This window comes from Artemia sp. Qi Xiang Cuo, chromosome 2 (genome assembly GCF_049724085.1).
Source record: "Artemia sp. Qi Xiang Cuo chromosome 2, ASM4972408v1, whole genome shotgun sequence".
NCBI lineage: Eukaryota > Metazoa > Arthropoda > Branchiopoda > Anostraca > Artemiidae > Artemia > Artemia sp. Qi Xiang Cuo.
The window spans coordinates 24,878,931-24,901,679 of record NC_142795.1 but is presented as its reverse complement, the minus strand read 5'-3'; the positions used below and the strand labels follow the sequence as shown (position 1 = coordinate 24,901,679).

General features: G+C 36.4%; 1 protein-coding gene across 1 annotated transcript; it reads right to left on the bottom strand.

Annotated features, from left to right (window-relative positions):
- Positions 1–3,756: 3,756 nt before the first annotated feature.
- Positions 3,757–21,118, bottom strand: LOC148955041 (la protein homolog). The gene is made up of 2 exons (XM_089106046.1): positions 20,965–21,118; positions 3,757–4,710 (listed from the first exon to the last, which is right to left on the bottom strand). The coding sequence occupies exons 1-2, from the start codon at positions 21,086–21,088 to the stop codon at positions 3,821–3,823; spliced, it is 1,014 nt and encodes a 337-aa protein (XP_088962172.1). The 5' UTR covers positions 21,089–21,118; the 3' UTR covers positions 3,757–3,820.
- Between the last annotated feature and the right edge of the window lie 1,631 nt (positions 21,119–22,749).

The following is a 22,749-nucleotide window of genomic DNA, read 5'->3' as shown; positions in this document are numbered from 1 at the left end:
ATTTATTAGGTGGGTTTTCTCCCGCACAAGCATTGCTTCAGGGAATCGATGATGTATATATATTTTTTTTTTTTTAAATAAACCCATTGTTACTTGTGCTTGTAAAAAAACAAAATTTTCATATTAATTTACTTTTATTTAGTTAAATGGCTTTCTCGAAACTTGTTTAATTTTATTTACGAACGTTTTTATTAGTAATAAATATACATAACTTACGAATTAACTTACGTAACAAACTTCTATATTCATATGTTTTTAATACGTATATTAGGGGGTTCGCACCCTAGTCAATACCTTGCTCTTTAAGCTAAAGTTCGAATTTTGTTCCAAATCTTTAAAAATGACCGCTTAATCACAACGGCCGTTAATTAGAATAAATAGCTCGTATGAAAGTACTAAAAAATCTTTGGCTTAAAGAGCGAGGTATTGACTAGGGGGTGAACCCAATCATATATGTAATATTTTCTGTTCGTTTAAAATTTTGATGTTGCTGCTGTTGCAGTTGAAAAACTTGTTTTTTTATATTTAATTTCTGATCTTTTTTTAAATAATGCTGGGAAGTCCGGCGTCCCCTTCAAAGCAATGTCCCTTCCCCAATGAAAACTTCCTTCATGGAAAGATCCTCCCACATAACCCCCGACCCCCCCCCCACCACCTGGAAAAATCTCCCCTGAAAACGTCTGTATACTTCCCAAAAACCAATACTATATGTTAACATTGGGTAAAGTTCATAACTTTCAGCCCTCCCTCCGGGAACTTCGGGGGATTAATTCATCCTAAAAGACATACTTATAATATTTTCGAACATGCTGAACAAAATGGCTATCTCAAAATTTTGATCAGGTGACTTTGGGAAAAAAATGAGCGTGAGGAGGGGGCCTAGTTGCCCTCCATTTTTTTTGGTCACTCAAAAGAGCACTATAATTTTTAATTTCCGTTCGAATGAGCCCTCCCGTGATATTCAAGGCCCACTGGATCGATACGATCACCCCTGGAAAAAAAAATAAATAAACACGAATCCGTGATCTTTCCTCTGGCAAAAAATACAAAATTTCACATTTTTGTAGATAGGAGCTTAAAACTTCTACGTTAGGGTTCTTTGATACGCGGAATATGATGGTGTGATTTTCATTAAGGTTCTATAACTTTTAGGGGGTCTTTCCCCCTTTTTCGAAAATCAGCCAAATTTTCTCAGGCGCCTAACTTTTGATGGGTAGGATTAAACTTGATGAAACTTATATATTTGAAATCAGCATTAAAATCTGATTCTTTTGATGTATCTATTTGTATAAAAATACCGTTTTCTAGAGTTTCGGTTACCATTGAGCCGGGTCACTCCTTACTTACAGTTTGTTACCACGAACTGTCTGATACAACTAAATGGCATTCATTACAATTTGCTACTCCATGCTGTCCTTGAATCTGGGAATAATACTTATGGCTTTTTTTTAACAAACATCATTTTTTTTAAAAAAATAAAATAGCAAAACTTTTTTTTTACAAATCCTTTGATAGTAGCTGCGTCTCTGATAGTATTCTCATTAGGAATAGTGTTCCCCCTTTTTCTTACCTCAATGGGTGTACCATTAGGCAAACAACCGTCAAGAGAGGTTCCGTGTTACTGATGCACCGGGTGGATCATAAGACCCATACTGTTTCCTTTTAAAATTGGAACACCAAGCTTTTAAAATTGAAAATGCAAAAAAAAAGCATTTTTTAGTGACATTATTCACTTTAAAACTAGAGAGGGGAGGGAGGTATGTGCCCCCCTCTCTCGTGCCTCCAAATTTGATGTTTTTTCAACGAAAATACAGAAAAAATGTTTTTCATTGACAATATTCCCACTAGAGATATCTTTTTTAAACTAGGGAGCACACCCCCCCCCCCTATTGAAGTCACAACAAAAAAAGATTTTTTTACTAGAAAAAATGAATTCACTACGATTACATCCCATATACCATTAAAGGTACATTTAGACACTTTTTAATTCACTATGTTCTAATTCAATAGGACCAGGCAGAATATGCTAGATAGCCCCCCCCCCCCTTTTCCTCACAACCATCAATCTACACAAGTGTATTAGTACTAGAGTACTTGAAACACAAGCGTGTGCTTACTGTTGTAACTATCTTACTGTTGTAAGATAGTTTTAAGCCCCCCCCCCCCCAGAAAAAAAACAAAACAAAACAAACACGTGTTTAATCAGGATCCATCACCTGTGAGACAAAACCGGGTGGAATTAAAAAAAAATAATAAATATATAATCCATTACCTTTAGGATGAGAAATCTTTACTAAGAAATATCACTACCTCCATTGGCGAAGTGAAATTTGTTTAGAGTAAGAGTTTACTTGTTTTATATCAAGGTAGAAAAGATTTTGCTAATTTTTTAGAATGGTGTACATTAGTATTTGCATCGACCATGGCATTTTCGTTAAAAAGTGAACAATTAGGGCTATAGTTATAGAATACGAGTAGAATGCTTCTAAATCACAATAGCTTTATTCGGAGGCAGATCTAGAGCAAAATCTGGGGGCGGGGGGCAATGTGACAAAGGTGCCAATAATTGAAAATTTTATTCTAAAAAAAGTGAAAAAAGAAGAAAACACAGGGAAATAGGGCGCCAGAAAAAATCTTGCCCCCAAGTGGCTTTATTTATCATGAGCATTTCATATGGTGAAAAAATTATTTTAGATCATGTAAGGAGCTACAAAATACTGCAATAACAAATTTCCAAAAAAGTAGACACTACCTTCAAAGTCAAAATTTTATTTAGATGTCGAGCTATAAAACCAGTGGTTAAAGTTATGAATAAAATGCTTTGCGAAGAATAACAATATATCTCAGTTACCGAAATGAAACTTACTGAAGTAAGAGGATTTTAGCATTTTATGTAGTTAGCTTCAAATTAGGGAGGAGGAATTGGACTGAAATCTGGACTGTAAGTGTTACTGCTCCATATTAACACTGAGCAATTGAGTAAATTTATTGTCAGCCGAACGCAATAATTTTCAAAGGTATTTTTTAAAACCAGAGAGAGTAGGACACGTTTCCCCCTTCCTAATGACACCATGGCGCAAAAAAAGGTACCTTTTTACAAAAAAATTTGCTCAATATAATTACATCCCAGATACCATTGAAGATGCACTTATAGACACTTCAATTCACTATGTTCTAATACAGTGGTACCACGCCGAGAATGCAAAATAACCCCACTTTTCTCATAACCATCACTTCATACATGTGTTTAAGTGCTTAATACACAAGCCCCCCCCCCAAAAAAAAGATATGTGTCCAGGTTGCAGCAGTAGGTAGCAACCTAGTAAGAGACAATCATGTTTCCTGCTAAGAGATACAATAGCCTATAACTCTTAAAAAAGGCGTCAGATCGAAAAACAAAGTACACTATTAGAACCGCCTTGTCTGAGACTCCTATATAGGAAACTTTCAGTCTATTGCCTTGAACAGCAAACAAAATATGTTGGATAATGAAAAACAAGAAAAAAAGCTTGAACTTCAATATTTTACATTGACACTATCCTTTTTCCCCCTTTTTTTCTGCTCAGCTAGCTGGGCACTGGAAAATCAGAGAGAGCTGTTTAATCGCTCATTTTAAAGGAAATTGCTACATCTAGTGCCTTTTGTAATTAAAATTTTAATCTGGATCCACCTATATGACAGAACAGGGCAGAATCTAAACAAAAATAGGTTGTCAAACCTAAAAGAGCGAAATTTCAAATATTGTGACCCTTGTGAAAACAAACTTTTTTAATTTAAAATTAAACTTAATTCAGTACAAAAGACAATAAAACAAATGACTTCAAACTTTTTTTCTTTTGAATGGTCTTTCTCCCCTTTGTCTACCTCCTCTGAAAGACCTCTTTCCACCGTGCTTATCCCCTCTTTCTGATTTTGCAATCGCTCTTTTCTCAATAGCAGTCTCTAAGTATTCTTTCTCAGCATCTCCTTCTAGGATATTCACTTTCCCTTCAAATCCGTCAATTTTGATAATATCACCAATTTTTTCTTTAACTTCCTTGGCTTTTTCAGCATTAGTCAAACGGACATAAGCAGACACTTTACCATCTTTGTCAATAGTGTCTACAAACTTAATTTCAGTTGGGTCAACAAGGGTTTTGAACTTATCTTTAATATTGTTCCAGACAACACTCTTATCAAGATCTGTAATATGCATAATTGAGCCATGTTCAGTTGCTTCTGTCAATTCCTTTATCAGATTCTTCTTTTCTTTCTCCTTCCTGTCATACTTCTCTTTCTTCATTGCTTCCTTTTGACTAAACGATTTGCCCTTTTCAGCAGACCAATCATCATACCACTGTCTGAACAAAGAAGTATCCTCATGCTTAACATTCTCCTGTTTCAAAAAAGTTTCAGCCTCTTCTCTAGTCTTAAATTCAACTAGTGCAGTACCTTTAAAATGTGGTTCTTCTTTTGAACCATAGTACCTCATTGTGACTTTTTCAACACCTTCAAATTTTTTTAAAAACTCCAAAATATCATCCAAATTTGCAGATTTATTGAAGCCTTTGCAGTAGACTGTTCTAAGACCAATCTCTCTCTTAAGCTCATCATTAATTTCTGGTATTGGCTTCAGTCTTCTGATTTTTGTTGCATCCTCAGAAACTTCAATTAACCCAGCTTCAGACTTCCTCAATGCTCCAGCAACTACTGATGGAACATCTGACATTTAGCTAGTCGTTTAATTTTCAAAAAATTTTCCATAGGAACCCAGCTTTAAAAAGAGAGAACTATTCAATGCAAGACTACATGTCTCTTTTTCAAATTACCCAGGTCAAATCTAAACCAACTACTGCACTCAGAGACAGAATAAACCATAAAAATTTGATAGCATCAATTCTACACACATCACACAGTATAGGGGCAAGAGCCCAATACGCACAGAAGACACAAAAAATAACCTAACCCTGGAAAAAATATAAAATAAGTTGTGATTATTTATGACGGCCTCTAATGTGAGTGAGGAAATGATATCCATCAAAAGTTACAAACCTGAAAAGATTGACTTGAATTTTGAAAAAAGGGAAGAAAGAACCACAGAAGAGTCAACTGACCTTATGAAAAATCACACCATCAGATTTAGCCATCACAGAACCTTTCCGTATCGGCTTCAAATTACTATCTACGAATTTTGTGGAATTTTGTGTTTTTTATCAGAAGAAAGATCAGGGATGCATGTTTATTTACTGTTGTTTTTTCTTTCCCTAGGGGTGATTATACCAAACCAATGGTCTTAGAAAATTGGTACAGGGCTCATTCGAGTGGAAATTTATAATTCTTGTACCCTTTTTAAGTGGCAAAAAAATTAGAAGGTAACTGGCTGCTATATCACGCCCCCTTTTCCCCCAAAGACCCCCCTTTTTCCCCCATCTAATAAGAATTTTGAGATAGGATCTCTTCAACAAAGTTTAAAGGTCCAGTAACCATACCTCTGTGGATAACAAGACCCCCATTACCCCTAGGGAAAAAACTGAAGTTATGCAGTTTGCTGATTGTTTATAGATAGTATTTGTTATTGAAATATATGGGAATTATTCAGGAGGAATTTTATGCAGACGAGCTTTTTTCAACTGAAAACAAGGAGCAGCATAAAAACTTCAAAGGAACAATTTTTTTTCCCTATATGAGGAGGCTATACTTCTTCATCATCACCAAGGCCAAAGTCTTAAAATTCTTCATAAATACTTTTCAGTCAAAATCAACAGCCTTGTGTTTTAGCAGTCTCTCTTAAAGAATTGCAACAAAGAGCTAAACTTTAACATAAAGAGCAACAAATGAAAAGGGGACAGCCTCCTTCTATAAAGAACAATTTCTATTTTTTAAGTTTAATACTGCTTAGTACAAAAGAACCAATAAAGTCTTCAGACAGCCTCCTTATATAAATAATAATTTCTGTTTGTTTGAGTTTTAATGTTGCTCTTTACTTTCAGTTAAAAAAATTGTCTTGTTTACTTTCAGTTAAAAAAATGGTATTGTTTATAGATAGTAATTGTTATTGAAATATATGGGAATTGTCCAGGAGGAATTTTCTGCAGACAAGCTTTTTTCAACTGAAAACAAGGAGCAGCATAAAAACTTCAAAGGAACAATTTTTTTTTCCCTATATGAGGAGGCTATACTTCTTCATCATCACCAAGGCCAAAGTCTTAAAATTCTTCATAAATACTTTTCAGTCAAAATCAACAGCCTTGTGTTTTAGCAGTCTCTCTTAAAGAATTGCAACAAAGAGCTAAACTTTAACGTAAAGAGCAACAAATGAAGAAGGGACAGCCTCCTCATATAAAGAATAATTTCTGTTTGTTACGTTTTAATGTTGCTCTTCACTTTCAGATAAAAAAAATAAATTCTTTTTTAATTTAATTTCTTACAAAACAACCAATGAAGTTTTGAAAAGGCAAAGTTAAATGTCTTCCCAGGAATCGAATTTTCTTGTCCATCAAGATTTGTCACTTATCATTTGTTAGCCCAGTCTAAAAAAGGGGGGGGGGGCTACTTTTTTCTCCTGGAATACAGACAAAAGGTTATTGGCATGTGAAAATATATCTAAAAAAACAAAACAATGGGAATAAAGTACACTTATTAACTAGAAGTAGAGACCTGCTCATTCATTTGCTCAATAACCATTTCAATAGCCATCAAATCAAATGGAAGAAATTTGACTAGGTAAAAAAAAAACAAATAAAGAAAATTACTATTTGATGTCTTAACTGCTAATAAATAGTTTTTAACCATCCTATTTGCAAAACCAAAGAAAAGAGATGCAATACATTTGTTTAAACTAAAAAAATGTAAACACCTTAAACACCTATGTATCCCAATATGATGACGACCCATGCATGCCCCTCGACCAGATTTCTGAACGCGAATAAACCAGTACGAATCGGATTTTGGAACGTAAGGACCATGTCGGCCCTTTCAAAAACTGAACAAGTTCTACAAGAGTGCGAAAACTTTCGGCTAGATATCCTCGCAGTGGCCGAAGCACGATGGAAAGGCTGTGGAGAAAAGAAGCTCAAAACAGTAAACAGCAACATGACTTATACAGTTCTGTACAGTGGAAAAACGGAAAGACATGCAGCCGGAGTCGCAGCTATATTGAACCCAAATGCAGCTGTCTCTCTGCTCGTGGAAACCGATTAACGAGAGAATCCTGTATACACGATTTGCATCTAAACATGCAAAGCTGTCGCTAGTCATGTGCTATGCACCAACAAATGATGCCGATGAAACCTTGAAAGACGGTTTTTATGAAACCCTCCAGTCCGTCCTAGACTCCATCCCTCTCCATGACGTCGCTTGCTTGGCAGGCGACCTAAATGCGAAAATTGGTCAGGACAGATCATACTGCCCCGAGGTGTTGGGACATCACGGGCTTGGAACTATCAACCAAAATGGTGCAAGGCTAGTCAGCTTTGCCATGTCGAATGACCTGTTGATAGGAGGTACATTATTCGAGCACAAAGATATACATAAGTATACATGAACAACCCCAGCCAAAACTGTCCAAAACAAGATTGACCACTTTCTAATCCGACGACGATGGAGAACTAGTCTGAAAGACTTGAGGAGTTACAGAAGCGCGGACGTTGGGTCGGATCATGAACTTCTTGTAGCGACACTCAAGTTGAAACTCCACTCCAACAGATCCCGACAACCAACAAAACTACCAAGCAATTTTGACGTGGAGAAGATCAGAGACAAGAATGCTAGGACACAATTTAACATAAAACTCTCCAACAGATTCCAGGCACTTGCTGATATACCACAAGATGTGGAAGAAGCTTGGACAACTATACAACAGAACTACGCAGAAACTGCTGAAGAAGTTCTTGGCTTTAAAAAGTCAATAAAGGAACAGTGGATAACCCAGAAGACATGGGACTTGATCGAAGACCGCAAGAAAATAAAACAGAGCACGCTCAGTAATTATCCCTCTGCTGATGTCATGAAAGACATAGCTTATAAAGAAGCGGACAGAGAAGTGAAGAAAAGTGCTAGGTCAGACAAACGAAAGCACCTCAATGAGAAAGTAAGAATGGCAGAAGAAGCAGCCCGACGTGGTGACACGAGAGCTGTGTACCGCCTAACTAAAGAAATCGTTGGGAAGACCAACGTACAAGAAGGACCAGTAAAAGGCGAAAACGGAAGACTGCTAACCGATCCAGATGACCGAAAAAATAGATGGGCGGATTACTTCGAAAACCTTCTCAATCGCCCGTCCCCTTCTGTTCCACCAGATATTCCGGACAGCCCATTTTTGGATCTTCTCATTAATGAAAACGAGCCAACGACGGACGAGATCCTTTCAGCCTCGAAAAAGCTGAAGAATGGAAAATCTCCAGGTAGTGACCGTATATCTGGAGAAATGGTCAAGTCATCGATCCGCAGGTCCCTTTCAGTGTGGCTAGTCTTCTTTTCACTCCTATGGCAAAAAGAAAAAGTCCCACGGGACTGGAGAGCAGGAACCATTATTAAACTGTTCAAAAAAGGAGACACGACAGTCTGTGGCAATTACAGAGGCATCAACCTCTTCTCGATACACGGAAAACTCTTCTGTATAATCATCATGACAAGACTTCAGCTGCCTTAGACCCGCATTTACGCGAGGAGCAACATGGTTTCCGACCAAACAGATCTTGCGCCGATCTGATATTCACACTGCGCACCATGCTTGAAGAATCAAATGAATGGAGACAACGTCTATATTTATTGTTCGTCGATTTTGAAAAAGCGTTCGACTCCATAGACCACCCAATACTATGGAGGATCCTGATCTTCTACGGTATTCCTGAAAAGCTGGTTAGCCTTATCATGGCAATGTATGAAGACACGGAATGTAGTGTGAGAACCCCCGAAGGAAATACATGATATTTCAAAATGATGACAGGTGTCAAACAAGAACGCGCATTGTCTCCATTCCTCTTTGTTCTCATAGTGAAGTACATATTCAGGCAAACTGATGGACACGAGATCAAAATTGCAGGCAGAATAGTCCAAGATCTCGATTTTACAGACGATGTTAGATTGATGGAGAAAGACAAAAGCAAACTTCAGGACTTTTTATGCAAATTAGCCGAAAGAGCGGAGCAGTTTGGGCTACATATCAATGCCCCAAAAACCAAAGCAATGTCAACCACTAACTCACCGATGAATATTCAGCTGGGGACTGAAAGCATAGAGCAAGTCACTGACTTCCAATATCTTGGCAGAACCGTCTCGTTTAGTGGCGACTCCGAAAAAAAACTGCGAACACGAATAGTCCTGGCAAGCTTGGCATTTCAACGACTTCGACCTGTCTGGAGATCAGCGAAGTACTCACTTCAGCTAAAACTTCGCCTTTTCATAAGCAACTTCATTTCAATCTTGACATACGCGTTGTATTGTTTAAAACTCACAGCTGCGTAGTAAAAACGACTCACTGCATATGAAAACAACGGTCTTCGACGTATCCTAAACATTAACTGGAAGGATAGGATAACAAACATGGAAATTCGCCACTACACAAACCAGCCTGATGTCGCTGATGTAGTCAGGCAACAAAGAAGGCGCTATCTTGGCCATGTTATCCGTATGCCAAGATCGAGGCTACCGAATATGATCCTCCAGTGGCAACCAGACGGCACGCGTCTGCGAGGAAGGCCCAAAAACACGCTTCACAGGACATATGAGCAGGACAGGAGAGCCCTTCACGCATCCTTAATCCCAGAGTGGGAGGACATTTACGCTGCAGCTCATTTGCGGGATGATTGGAGGCTGTCAATGGACGCCCTGTGTGCCTCTGGAGGTACAGGAGGAGCTAAGGTCTAAGGTAAGGTAAACACCTTAGGAATATTTCTTTAAAAAAAGAGACTGAACCAGTCTGTGCTCAATTTGGCTTGGTTTTGGAAATTGGAGTTTAAATGCCAATTTGCCAAGACTTTTTCCTTTTTACCCTGATTTACTTAACTTGCTTCCTCTGGCTGTCAGTCTGTCTGAGGCCATGATTTGACATACTTATTTCGACCCCTTCCTCTCATCCAATTTGGCTCAAAATTTGTATACGCCTTGGCTTTACCTAGCATTTTAAGATTCTGATATATTTGAATCTCAAAAATACTTATTTATCCTACAATTTAGTCTATTACTTCAGAAGAAACATAATTCACCATATGTTTCTTAGTTCTATTTCTTATCCAAGAGTGGCTTGGCACAGCAGAAGTGTGCTGGGCCCACAACTTAGAAGTCAATGGATTGAGACCACTACCTGCTGTTTTTTTTTTAAGAATTGACTGAAATAAATAAATTGAAAATGAATTTTTTGGTTCTAAAGAATGATATATATATACTGCAAAATTTTCTGAATATTTTGAACTCTTTTACTCAAACTTGTAAAAATTTAAACGTGGTGTGCATTTTTTATAGTTAGGTATCAATAGGTAGTTGACTGAAATGTAAACCAAATTTATATTCTTTTAAAACGTTAACCAGTTTGAGTAAGAGTTCACAACATTCAAAATATTCAGAAAATTTTAAGGCATGTATATCAAAAGTATTCTTTAGAACCCAAAAATATATTTGGTTTCCTCTTATATGCCTATAGAGTGAAACAATGACTTAATATATATTGACTAAAATACAGAGTGAATATAACACATAGAGTGAAACTAGCACCTCTTTTTTCTCTTCGGTTTTATCCTATATAGAATGAAATACAGAGTGAATATAATATACATAATGAAAATATGGGCAATTATTTTTTTGTCAATACAGGTGAACTACTTGCAACATGATTGTCTTCTCTGAATATCACTTGTCCCAGGTCCTGTTTACTTTTTTAAAAATAAAATCCAAAATAGCTTAAAGTTTCATTAGTTTTGAAAGTCATAAGAATTGTCACAATCAAATTACATAATATAACAACACAACAATTTAATTCTATAATTAAAATCATTACCAAATAAAACTTTGAAACCTAAGGCAGATAAACAAAAGGCAGTAAATACAAAAAGGGGAAGAAATAGAAATCAAGAGGCTAGAAATTCAACAGTCAAAATTTCAAAGTTTCTGCATATTCTTAATACATACAAACACACAAGATTTGCTTTATAGTTAAGATTTGCTCTTTGAGCATCTGAAAAAAATAGAGCTTAAATACAGCTTTTCTTAAGTTCTCACATGAAACACTAAAGAAAGAATCAGAGAGGTAGAGAGACAGAGAGAGAAAATATTAATTTTCTTTATTTTCAATATATAGTGTCTTTTGATTTGAAAACACACAGCAAACAGTATACTTCCCAATAACCAAAACTTATATATAGAAACAATGGGCAAAGTTCGTAACTTGCAGCCCTTCCCCCAGGAACTTTGGGGGTTATGTCATCCCCAAAGACATATTGATCAGATTTTCGAATGATGTTGAACAAAATGGCTAACTCCAATCTTGATTGGGTGACTTCGGGAAAAAAATGAGTTTGGGAGGGGGCCAAGTTGCCTTCAAATTTTGTGGGTCACTTAAAAAAGGCACTAGAACTTTTAATTTCCGTTCGAATGAGCCCTCTCACGATATTCTAGGACTACTGAATCAATACGATCACCCCTGAAAAAAAAAAAAGTCCTTAGATCTAGCAGTGAGAATTTATAGTGGATGAGCTAGACATATCTACACACACTACTATAGATAGATATAATTTTTAAAGAAAAATGTCCTTTGACTTTGTTGGTACAAATAGTGAGGAATTATGTAAAATAATAGAGGGTGATCTGTTGAAGAACAGTGGATTTTTGGGGGTAGTGAAAGAGATTCTAGCCACTTCTTCATTGTTGCTGTGCAACACTAGCCAGCTAATACTTTTTTAGTTATTATATGTGACTGGATTAGTCCTGGAATAACTTTAATGTCAGATTGCTGTGGAGCAAATAGTACTTTGAAAAATCAAGGATTTAATTGTCTGACATTCACCTGACAATTTTTGTGAACTTGGACACTGGTACTCACACTGAGAACATAGACCATCTATGGCACTCAATGCACAAAGGCATTCTGAGAATTGGTAGAACAGATGCTCATATGGAAGGATATTTTTCAAAAAGACAACATGGAAATTATTGGAAAAGACAATATGAAAATGATATCGAAATGGTTACATCCCTTATTGATCCTGGCAGCACAGCTACAAAAGCCAGGATTAAATTGATGTAGTCGTAATAGATATTACTAAGAGTTTTACTGAGCAAGAGTAGTGAGCACCTTCCTTAACTCTTAGGGTAGCATTTAGATATAAATAAGTGAAAATAACATTGTCTTTTGCACTTACCAGAGAGATTACTGTGAATTTTTTTTAATCTTTTGGAGGTTCAATTTTTTAGTTTTATTGAGTATAAATCTCATTGAGGCCCATTAGCGTCAAATAATCAATTTGTTTGGAATTAAGCCACGTGCTAAGCTCCAAAACACTTGAACATGCCTCATTGAATTTTCTCCATCAGTGGTTGCCTTGTTGGAAAGTTACATAATGCTGCCAAAAAGACCAAGAGAGAGCCAAAAAATGGCAAAGACATTTGTACTGCTTGTGATGAGAATCTGGATGAACAATCTAATGCAATGAACTGTGACACCTGCAAACATTGGCTTTGCATTGATTGCCTTGAAATTAGCACACCCAAGTATAATCTTCTGTCTTCTGATGTTGAAATAAGTACCATGGATGAATTAAGTGAATCACTATACACTGCAAGATCAGTAAGCTGTACCCTTTCCAAGCAGACTGTTTTCATGAGTGTTGATTCAAATCATAGCAGCGTCATAGCAATCATAGAAGTTAAATAAATACATTAAGTGAATCACTTTATACTGCAAGATCAGTAAGCTGTACCATTTCCAAGCAGACTGTTTTCATGAGTGTTGATTCAAATCATAGCAGCATCATAGCAGTTAAATAAATACATTAAATGAATCACTTTACACAGCAAGATCAGTAAGCTGTACCCTTTCCAAGTAGACTGTTTTCATGAGCATTGATTCAAATCATAGCAGCATCATAGCAGTTAAATAAATACATTAAATGAATCACTTTACACAGCAAGATCAGTAAGCTGTACCCTTTCCAAGTAGACTGTTTTCATGAGCATTGATTCAAATCATAGCAGCATCATAGCAGTTAAATAAATACATTATAAAAAAAAAAGAAAAAAAAAACACTTTTACAGATGGACTAAAAAGGAGAAAATATTTTTTTGGGTTCTAAAGAATATTTTTTATATGAAAATTAATTTTTTGAACAGACTGTTTTCATGAGTGTTGATACAAATCATAGCAGCATAGTGGATAATGAAGCACACAGCCAGAATAAAAATTGTACACATTGGATGGATAATAGATTGAAAATTGATATGGTAATGTAGATTGTTTAACATCAACACTCCATGAGACAAGATATGCCATCTTGACAGAAATGACAGACATTTACACTTTCAGCAAGATCAAACATATATGGATTGTATTGTATATAATTTTGTTTATTATTATTTTATGTATTTATTGTCACATTTTCATAATTATTTAGAACTAAAGGCTTTGACCACATGTTATATATACAAAAATGTTTTACATGGAATTTTATTTCAAAGAGAATAATTAAGAATTCTTGAAACATCACTGCCAATACTTTAGCATATGCTATAAAACTGTATAACTGTTACTATACAGTTAGGATTCTGAACATAAGATGTTAATAATATAAGTTAGTACCATTGAATTTTTTTTCATGTTATTTCCAAATTTGGTTGCTTTTCTGACCCCCCCTCCCTCATAATAATCCTGTATATAGCCCCAGGGTATATAAGAAACTAAAAGTAAACACAAAAACAATGACTTTTACTTTATAACATGCATGGTAATAGCCTAAAGTAGGGGCTATTAAGAAGAAAACATGTTAAGAAAACAACTCTTACTCCATAATATGCAGAATAATTGTAGTTAATACATTTTTACTGCAGCTCCACTATACTTTACCCCCATATCTCTGATGTGCAAATATATAGCCCAAATTATATTTTTCATGCATTCCACCACCCTTCACTCTTGTTTTGTCATAGTTGATTCAAATTATTAAGACAAAGGTTGAAACAAGAGATACAGATCAAAAAGTTGAAAAAAGAAGGGAGGGAGGTTAAGTATCATGGAACTGATGATAAATTACATCAGTCCAGTAAAAAAAAAAAAAATCATTCAATGATAATTTATTAAACCTCTAGGCATTGCACACCCCTAGGCATGTGCATAGTGGGCATATTGGTAGATCTAGGCAGGCTTAGGGGGCTAAAACCTAATCTAATTTTCAAAAAACCTTAAATCCTTCGAAAATGACATCACAGCAAAACTGACATAATTTTTAAGGGGTTTAGGCCCTTTTTAAAAACTGCTGCAAACTTGTTTTCATAATAGCTAACATTTTGCTAGCTTATTACCTCAAATTATAGCTAGGAACAATCTAAGGATTTCTCTTTGTAGAGCTCCAGAATGATGACTTGAGTAGCCCTCATGCAACTTGTAGGCTAAAATGGCATCTCCTCTATTTCTCCTGTAAACAAGTATAGGGAGATTCAGCTTTGGTAGTCTTACAGGGTAGGAAAGCTCCTGCAACCCAGATATCACTTTAGTGGCACTTCTCTGCACATTGTCAAGAACTTTTATGGTTTTTTTTTTTTTAATATGGGGCAGCAAGAGACATTCCAACTTCAAGCTCAGGATACACAAGTCCCTTATATAGAAGACTGATGACTTTAAAGGAACAAGTGGAAATACTACACTTAATCAGTCCAATGGTTGATAAAATTCTACTTTAGCTACTTTTGGCTATCTTGGAAAGGGGTTAGGTTAGGAAATGAAACTTTCAGGGGAGGGGGGTCAAAAGGCTAAAGTGTGTCCCAGGAAGGTATTTTGAAGTACCTACCTCCAATCCTTCTCTCTAGAGGGTCCTGAAATTTGCCTACATTTACCTTAATTTTCAATTATAAGTTTCTTTTTCTCTGGCTTTAGTTCTCAAAATGCAATTCATGTTATTTGAGTAAAATTTTAAGCCATATCAATGTTTTTTTTTTTTTAATCTAGGAAATGTAGTTGCATATGTTTAAAACCTTATAAATTGGGATTGGGCAAAGTTGTGAAGCTGAAAACAATTTTGTTGTACTTCATTTCAGCAGAAGATTTATTTTCCAACATTTCACTTTTATAACACATGGATTTTTAAAGAACAGGCCACTCTAGAGGGAAAAGAAGTGGAGGTGGGTACTCCAAAATACCTTCCCAGGACATACTTTAGCCTATAGACCCATCCCTGAGAGTTTCATTTCCTAACCTAACCCCTTTCCAAGATAGCTGAAAGTAGCTAAAGTGGAATTTTACCCCATAGTTGAACTAGCACCAGCAGCAGACCTTTTAGAATGGGTGTTGAATTTAGTTTATTGTCAATAGTGACATCAAGATCCTGCTCATCATAGTGTTGGCACAATGTATTTTTTTTCCTTTAGACCAGGTCACTTTGTATCAAAGGAATTGTTGTAGAAACTTCGAAAAGGGCTCATTTGATTGGAAAATGAAATGGCTAGTGCCCTTTTCAATAATCAAAAGTGATTGTAAGGCAACTATCACCCCTTCCATGCCCACCATTTCCCCAAACACATCCAATCAAAATTTTGAGATAGCCATTTTGTTCAATGCAGTTGAAAGTTTTGGAAATTATATTTGAGAAGGACATTCCCCACAGAGTCTTCAGGGCATGGGTTATAAGCTATGCCCTGGGGGCATATAAGGTTTATATTGAAAGCTTTGTCATAGAAACTTGAAAAGGGCTCATTTGATTAGAAATTCAAAGGACTAGTGCACATTTTAATAGTCAAAAGGGATTGGAGGGCAACTAGCCCCCCTCTCATGCCCACCTTTTCCCCAAACACATCCAAATTTTGAGATAGCCATTTTGTTCAATGTAGTCTAAAGATCTGGAAATTATGTCTTTGAGGAGGACACTCCCCTTACAGCCCTCAGGGCAAGAGTTGCAAGTTATACCCTGGGAGCATATAAGGTTTTTATAGAAAGATTTTTTGTAGAAACTTCAAAAAGGGCTCATTTGATTGGAAATTCAAAGGGCTAGTGCCCTTTTTGATTGTTTAAAGTGAATGGAGGGCAACTAACCCCCCTCTCATGCCCACCAGTTATCCAAACACATCCAATCAAAATTTTGAGATAGCCATTTTGTTCAACATAGTTGAAAATTCTAGAAATTAAGTCTTTGAGGATGACAAACTCCCCACACTCCTCAGGGCAAGGGTTGTAAGTTATAACCCAGGGACATAAAATGTTTTTATAGATAGCCTTGATGTAGAAACTTCAAAAAAGGCTCATTCAATTGGAAATTGAAAGGGCTAGTGCCTTTTTGGATAGTCAAAAGTAATTGGAGGGCAACTAACACCCCTCTCATGCCCACCCTTTCCTCAAACACATTATAAGATAGCCATTTTGTTCAATGTAGTTGAAATTTATGGAAATTATGTCTTTGAGGATGACAACCCCCACAACCCTCAGGTAAGGGTTGTAAGTTATGCCCTGGGGGCATATAAGGTTTCTATAGAAAGGGTTGTCGTAGAAACTTCAAAAAGTGCTCATTCGATTGAAAATTGAAAGGGCTAGTGCACTTTTTAATAGTAGAAAGTGATTGGAGGGCAACTAGACCCCCTCTTACCCCCAACTAACCCTCTCTCTCTGAAAAGAACCAATAAGCTAGTAATTTTTTTAAATGGATTAAAAACTTAGTACAAAAGGAAGACTTTTGATCTCTTTCAAACACATCAAATATTAAGTTGGTGTTCATGATGCCAAATGGAAATGGAAAAGAACACTACTATTTTTATTAATTGTTACAATGCTCTACTAGTAAAATTAATGCAATGCTCTCTAATAATTCCAATTTTGTTCAACGTAGTTGAAAGTTCTGAAAAATTATGGCTTTGAGGATGACAAATCCCCCCACCCCCCAGAGCTAGGGTTGTAAGTTATGCCCTAGGGCCATATAAGGTTTTTATAGATAGCATTGTTGTAAAAATTTCAAAAAGGGCTAAGTCAATTGGAAATTGAAAGGGCCAGTACCCTTTTAAAATTTGAAAGCAATTGGAGGGCAACCAACCCTCCTCTCACACCCACCATTTCCCCAAATACCTCCAATCAAAATTTTGAAATGGCCATTTTTTCAACAAAGTTGAAAGTTCTGGAAATTATATCTTTGAGGATGACAATCCCCCACAGCCCTCACAGCAAGGGTTGTAAGCTATGCCCTGGGGGCATATAAGGTTTTTATAGAAAGGGTCGTTGTAGAAACTTTAAAAAAAGCTCATTCAATTGGAAACTGAAAGGGCTAGTGGCCTTTGTAATAATAGATTGATTGGAGGGCAACTAATCCCCCTATTATGCTAACCCACCATTTCCCCAAACACATACAATGAAAATTTTGAGATAGTCATTTTTTCAACATAGTTGAAAGTTCTGGAAATTAGGTCTTTGAGGATATAAGTTATGCCCTGGGGCATAAAAGATTTTTATAGAAAGTATTGTTGTAGAAACTTTGAAAAGGGTTCATTTGATTGGAAATTGAAAGGGCTAGTGCCCTTTTTAATAGTCAAAGTGATTGAAGGGAAACTAACCCCCCTCTCATGCCCTCCATTTGCCCAAACATATCCAGTCAAAATTTTGAGATAGCCCTTTTGTTTAACATAGTTTAAAGTTCTGGAAATTAGGTATTTGAGGATGTCAAGGCCCCCCCCACAACCCACAGGGCAAGGGTTGCAAGCTATGCTATGGGGGCATATAAGGTTTTTAAAGAAAGTGTTGTTGTAGAAACTTCAAAAAGCGCTCATTTGATTGAAAATTGAAAGGGCTAGTGCCCTTTTTAATAGTTGAAAGTGATTGGAGGACAACTAACCCCCTCTTACACCCACCACCTCCCCAAACACATTCAATCAATATTTTGAGACAGCCATTTTGTTCAACATAGTTGAAAGGTCTGGAAATTATGTCTTTGAGGATGACAAACCCTCCACAGCCCCCAAGGCAAAGGTTGTAGGCTATACCCTGGGGCATACAAGGTTTTTATAGAAAGCATTGTCATAGGCACTTCAAAAAGGGCTCATTCAATTGCAAACTGAGAAGGCTAGTAACCTTATTAATAGTCAAAAGCAATTGGAGGGCAAATTCCCCAGCCATCCCCATCATTTCCCAAAACACTTCTAATCAACATTTTGACATAGCCATTTTGTTGAACATAGTTAAAGGGTCTAAAAATTATGTTTTTGAGTATGACAACAACCACCCCCCAGCCATTCAGGCTAAGCTTGTAAGTTATGCCCTGGGACATACAAGGTTTTTATGGAAAGCATTGTTGTAAAAACTTTTGAGGATAACAACCCTCCCTCCATAGCCCTCAGGACAAGGGTTGTAAGTTATGCCCTTGGGGATAGAAAGTTTTGTTGTAGAAGCTTCAAAAAGGGCTTATCTGATTGGAAATTGAGAGGACTAGTGCCTTCCTTATTAGTCAAAAGCAATCCGAGGGCAAATGCCCCCTCACACCCATCATTTCCCCAAATACTTCCAATCAAAATTTTGAGATAGCCAGTATGTGTTTCAACGTATTTGAAAGGTCTGGAAATTATGTCTTTGAGTATAACAAATCCCCCCAGCCCTCAGGGTAAGGGTTGTAAGTTATGCCCTGGGGGCATATAAGATTTTTGTAGAAAGCATGTTCATATAAACTTCAGAGGGGATTCATTGGATTGGTGATTAGAAACTCTAGTGCTCTTTTTAAAAGTCAAAGTGATCAGAGGGCAGCTACCCCCCCAAACCATATAGTCCCAAAATGCATCCAATAGAAATTTTGAGATAGCAATTCTATTCAAAATAGTCTAAATATCATATAACAAGGCTTTGGGGTTGAAAAAAAAACAGAGGTTCAGGGCAAGGGTTGTAAGTTATGCCCAGAGGGCATTTAAGGTTTTAGTGGAAGGGATGGTTGTTTAACTTTAGAATAGGCTCAGTCTTTCTCCCTGACAAAGACTATGTCAATATATGTCTATGTCAATGGTATATTCACTTTATTTGTAAGTCAATAATATCATTTGGTAAAAATTTACCAAATCATATTATTGAGTTACAACTAAAGTGAATATACCACTTGATGCCCTTTTTTATGTTCTTTACAAATATAATAATCATTTTTGTCAGAAATCATGTCTAATTGTGTTGTCAACAATTGGAATAGCCTTCAAGCTGAAACAGCGACTGCACCTACGGCTGCGTCCTTCAAGTCCAGACTTGACAAGGAATGGAATAACAAGTCATGGAAATATGAGTGGGACTGTCTGTCCCACTCAACTACTGACTGATGCCAACTTTATCATAATGAGTGTCTTGCTAGGAGGCTGATGCTGCTTGTCATACCCAACCATCTTGCATGCTCAATCTGAAGTTGCTGTTGTGCGGCGGTGTCAGCTCTATACCACTGAGAATGGTCTTTACAGGCCATACCTACCTCATGGCCGCTGCTACCGAGTGGGCTTAAATTGCATCTCTCCAGCAGACCTCTCCTATGGCATGTCACTGGGCCCTAACACAGTGACGAATTTTTGCCATCATTTGACCTGGAGCACAACAGATCCAGTATGGACCTTAATTTGCTCTGAAGTGCGAATTGAGGTAATTAAGGTAAAATGAATTTTAGCCCCCACCCCTATATATACCAATTCAGGGTATATATTTGCACATTAGGGTGGTGGGGGTAATTTTATTTCTGATGTAAATGAGAGGTAAGTTTAAAATTTCCCCCCACACCCCTAATGTGCAAATATAGCATATACCCTGAATTGATATATATAGGGATGGGGGCTAAAATTCATTTCCAACAAAAATGATTATTATATTTGTAAAGAGCATAAAAAAGGCATTGAGTGGTATATTCACTTTAGTCATAACTCAATAATATGATTTGGTAAATATTTACCTAAATTTTTACCAAATCATATTATTGACTTACAAATAAAGTGAATATACCACTTGATGCCTTTTTTTATGCTCTTTACAAATATAATAATCATTTTTGTTGGAAATGAATTTTAGCCCCCACCCCCCATATATACCAATTCAGGGTATATATTGTACATTAGGGGGTGGAGGGAAAGTTTAATCTTATCTCTCATTTACATCAGAAATAAAATTTACCCCCACCCCCTAATGTGCAAATATATACAGTAAAGTTCTACCAAATCATACTATTGAATTTGAAATAAAGTGAATACACCATTCGATGCCTTTTTTTATGCTGATAACAAATATAATAATTATTTCTATTGGAAATGAATTTCAGCCCCCCCCCCCTATATATACCTAACCTAACCCAGGTAAAGTTCTACGAAATCATATTATTGAGTTAGGACTAAAGTGAATACACCATTTGATGCCTTTCTTTATTCTGATTATGAATATAATAAGCATTTCCATAGGAAATGAATTTCAGCCCCCCCTATATAGGCTATACTTAACCGACCCCTGATTTGGCATATATAGGCTAGGGGGGGGGGGGCTGAAATTCATTTTTGATAGAAATGCTTATTATATTTGTAATTAGCATAAAAAAAGACATTGAATGGTGTATTCACTTTTGTCCTAACTCAATAATATGATTTGGTAGAACTTTACCATATATACCCTGAATTGGTATAAATAGGGGTGGAGGTAAAATTCATTTCCAACAAAAATCATTATTATATTTGGAAAGAGCATAAAAAAGGCATCAAGTGGTAAGGCAGTATCATTCAGCCAGGGGGGGGGGCAGGTGCCCCCCCCCCCTATGGGCGCCCACGTATCCTAGTCTAAACTTAAATAGGCTAGCCTAAACCTAGATAAATTACCTTCATTATTTTTATGAATCTCTTCTAAAAGAAATTTGTCCTTCACAATGTTGGAGTCACCAAAGTAGAACTCAACTTGTCTAATAATCTTATTCTCCAAGTCACTAGCCATAGTTTTCTGCATCTGGTCCAAAATTATTACTATGTTGCTGTTGTAGCGTACAATTTTTGCCGGAAATTTCAGACATAGCTGCGAGGTTTTTCAAAAGAACGTATAGCCCAAACCAGCTCATTCACTAGCCCAAAACTAGCGAACGCTATTATGACTTTATTATACCCTTGTATAGCGTTATTATGGGTAAAACAAGGAAAAAAAACAATCAGCATATAAGATAATCTACACATAAGTATAGGTCAAAAGCAAAATAAGAGCCCAATGAACAAAAATTACCACTCCATGTATGCCGTCATGAAATTGACTTGCGCTTTACTGAAAGCAAAAAAATATATAAAAGCAAAAAGACGAATTATTGTTTACACACTCAGTTTACCGCATGCATATCATGATCTTATTGAAAAACACTGTTATCAGGCTAGGATTTAAACATAGGCCTAATACACCTGGGCTCGGCCCCTTGGGGCGCACAATGCCAAGGGGCACAAAAAAAACAGTGATTTTTTCATAACAAAAATTGGACTGATGTAATATATCATCAAAGAGCCAGGTGAACTTTGTCAATGCGCTGCCTATTCATAGAAAAGTGATTAAAAAAAAAACACATGTAGAATTATTAATAATTCTGGTACCAGCCTAGAGAATTGTTTAATAAACAATTCAATTTGTTTAGTCACACCTAGTGGCTGGCCAACAAGGTTAAACCCTCAGACAGGAGAGACAGTAACAACTGACTTGATATTATGTAGCCCAAGGATATACACTAAATTAAACATACACTAAATTAAGTATGTGATACTGGAAGTGAGTTGTCTCGTGATCATTATCCTATATTATCCACTCTTGATGAAGAAGTTCCTCCCAGGGGCGACACGAAAAAAAGATTTAGATAAAAAATGTGAACTGGCCCCTTCTTACTGTGGCATTTGAAGAATTCAATGTGAAGTCATTAACAGAAGAAGAAGCAGAATTGTCAAGGAGAATTGAATTATTTCAAGACACAATGATGAAAATAGCCAAAAATATAGTGCCATATAGGGAAGTGAGTGCTCACAAAGGCTCTATCTGATGGAAAACAAAGAATGCTCTGAAATCAAACGGGATTTTATGAAAAGTAGAAGAATATATAATTCGGAATGGAGTATGCACAATCATATTGAAAAAAAAAACAGAGCATATGCCAAGTTCCGGAAAACAGTGCTGGAAGCTAAGAGAACATCATGGAGTAGTTTTATAAATAACCTTGACTTTAGAAAGCCACTACAAAAATGTATGAATTTATTAAAAATATTAACAATGGACCTATTTCCAGCAGAAGCAACCCTCTAATAATGTAGGGTACAACAGTTCTTGTAAACGAAAAGCAAAAAGTTGATGCAGCTGCTAAGTTTATGAACTCAGTAATTGGACGAAAAGATCCAAATTCCGAAAAGGTGAGAGAGATGGAGATGAAAGCGGACCAGCTTCGGACACAGGGAAAAGATTACCCATACAACAGACCTTTCTCTGAACAAGAACTGAGGAATGTAATAAGAAACTTGCCAAATACACCTCTGGGACCTGGGATGATATATTACCACAATTTGTTAAAGCACTCCCTATATCTTGGCTGAAATCATTATTGGAAATATTAAATGATGCATGGAAGATGGGGAAATTTCCCGATGTAT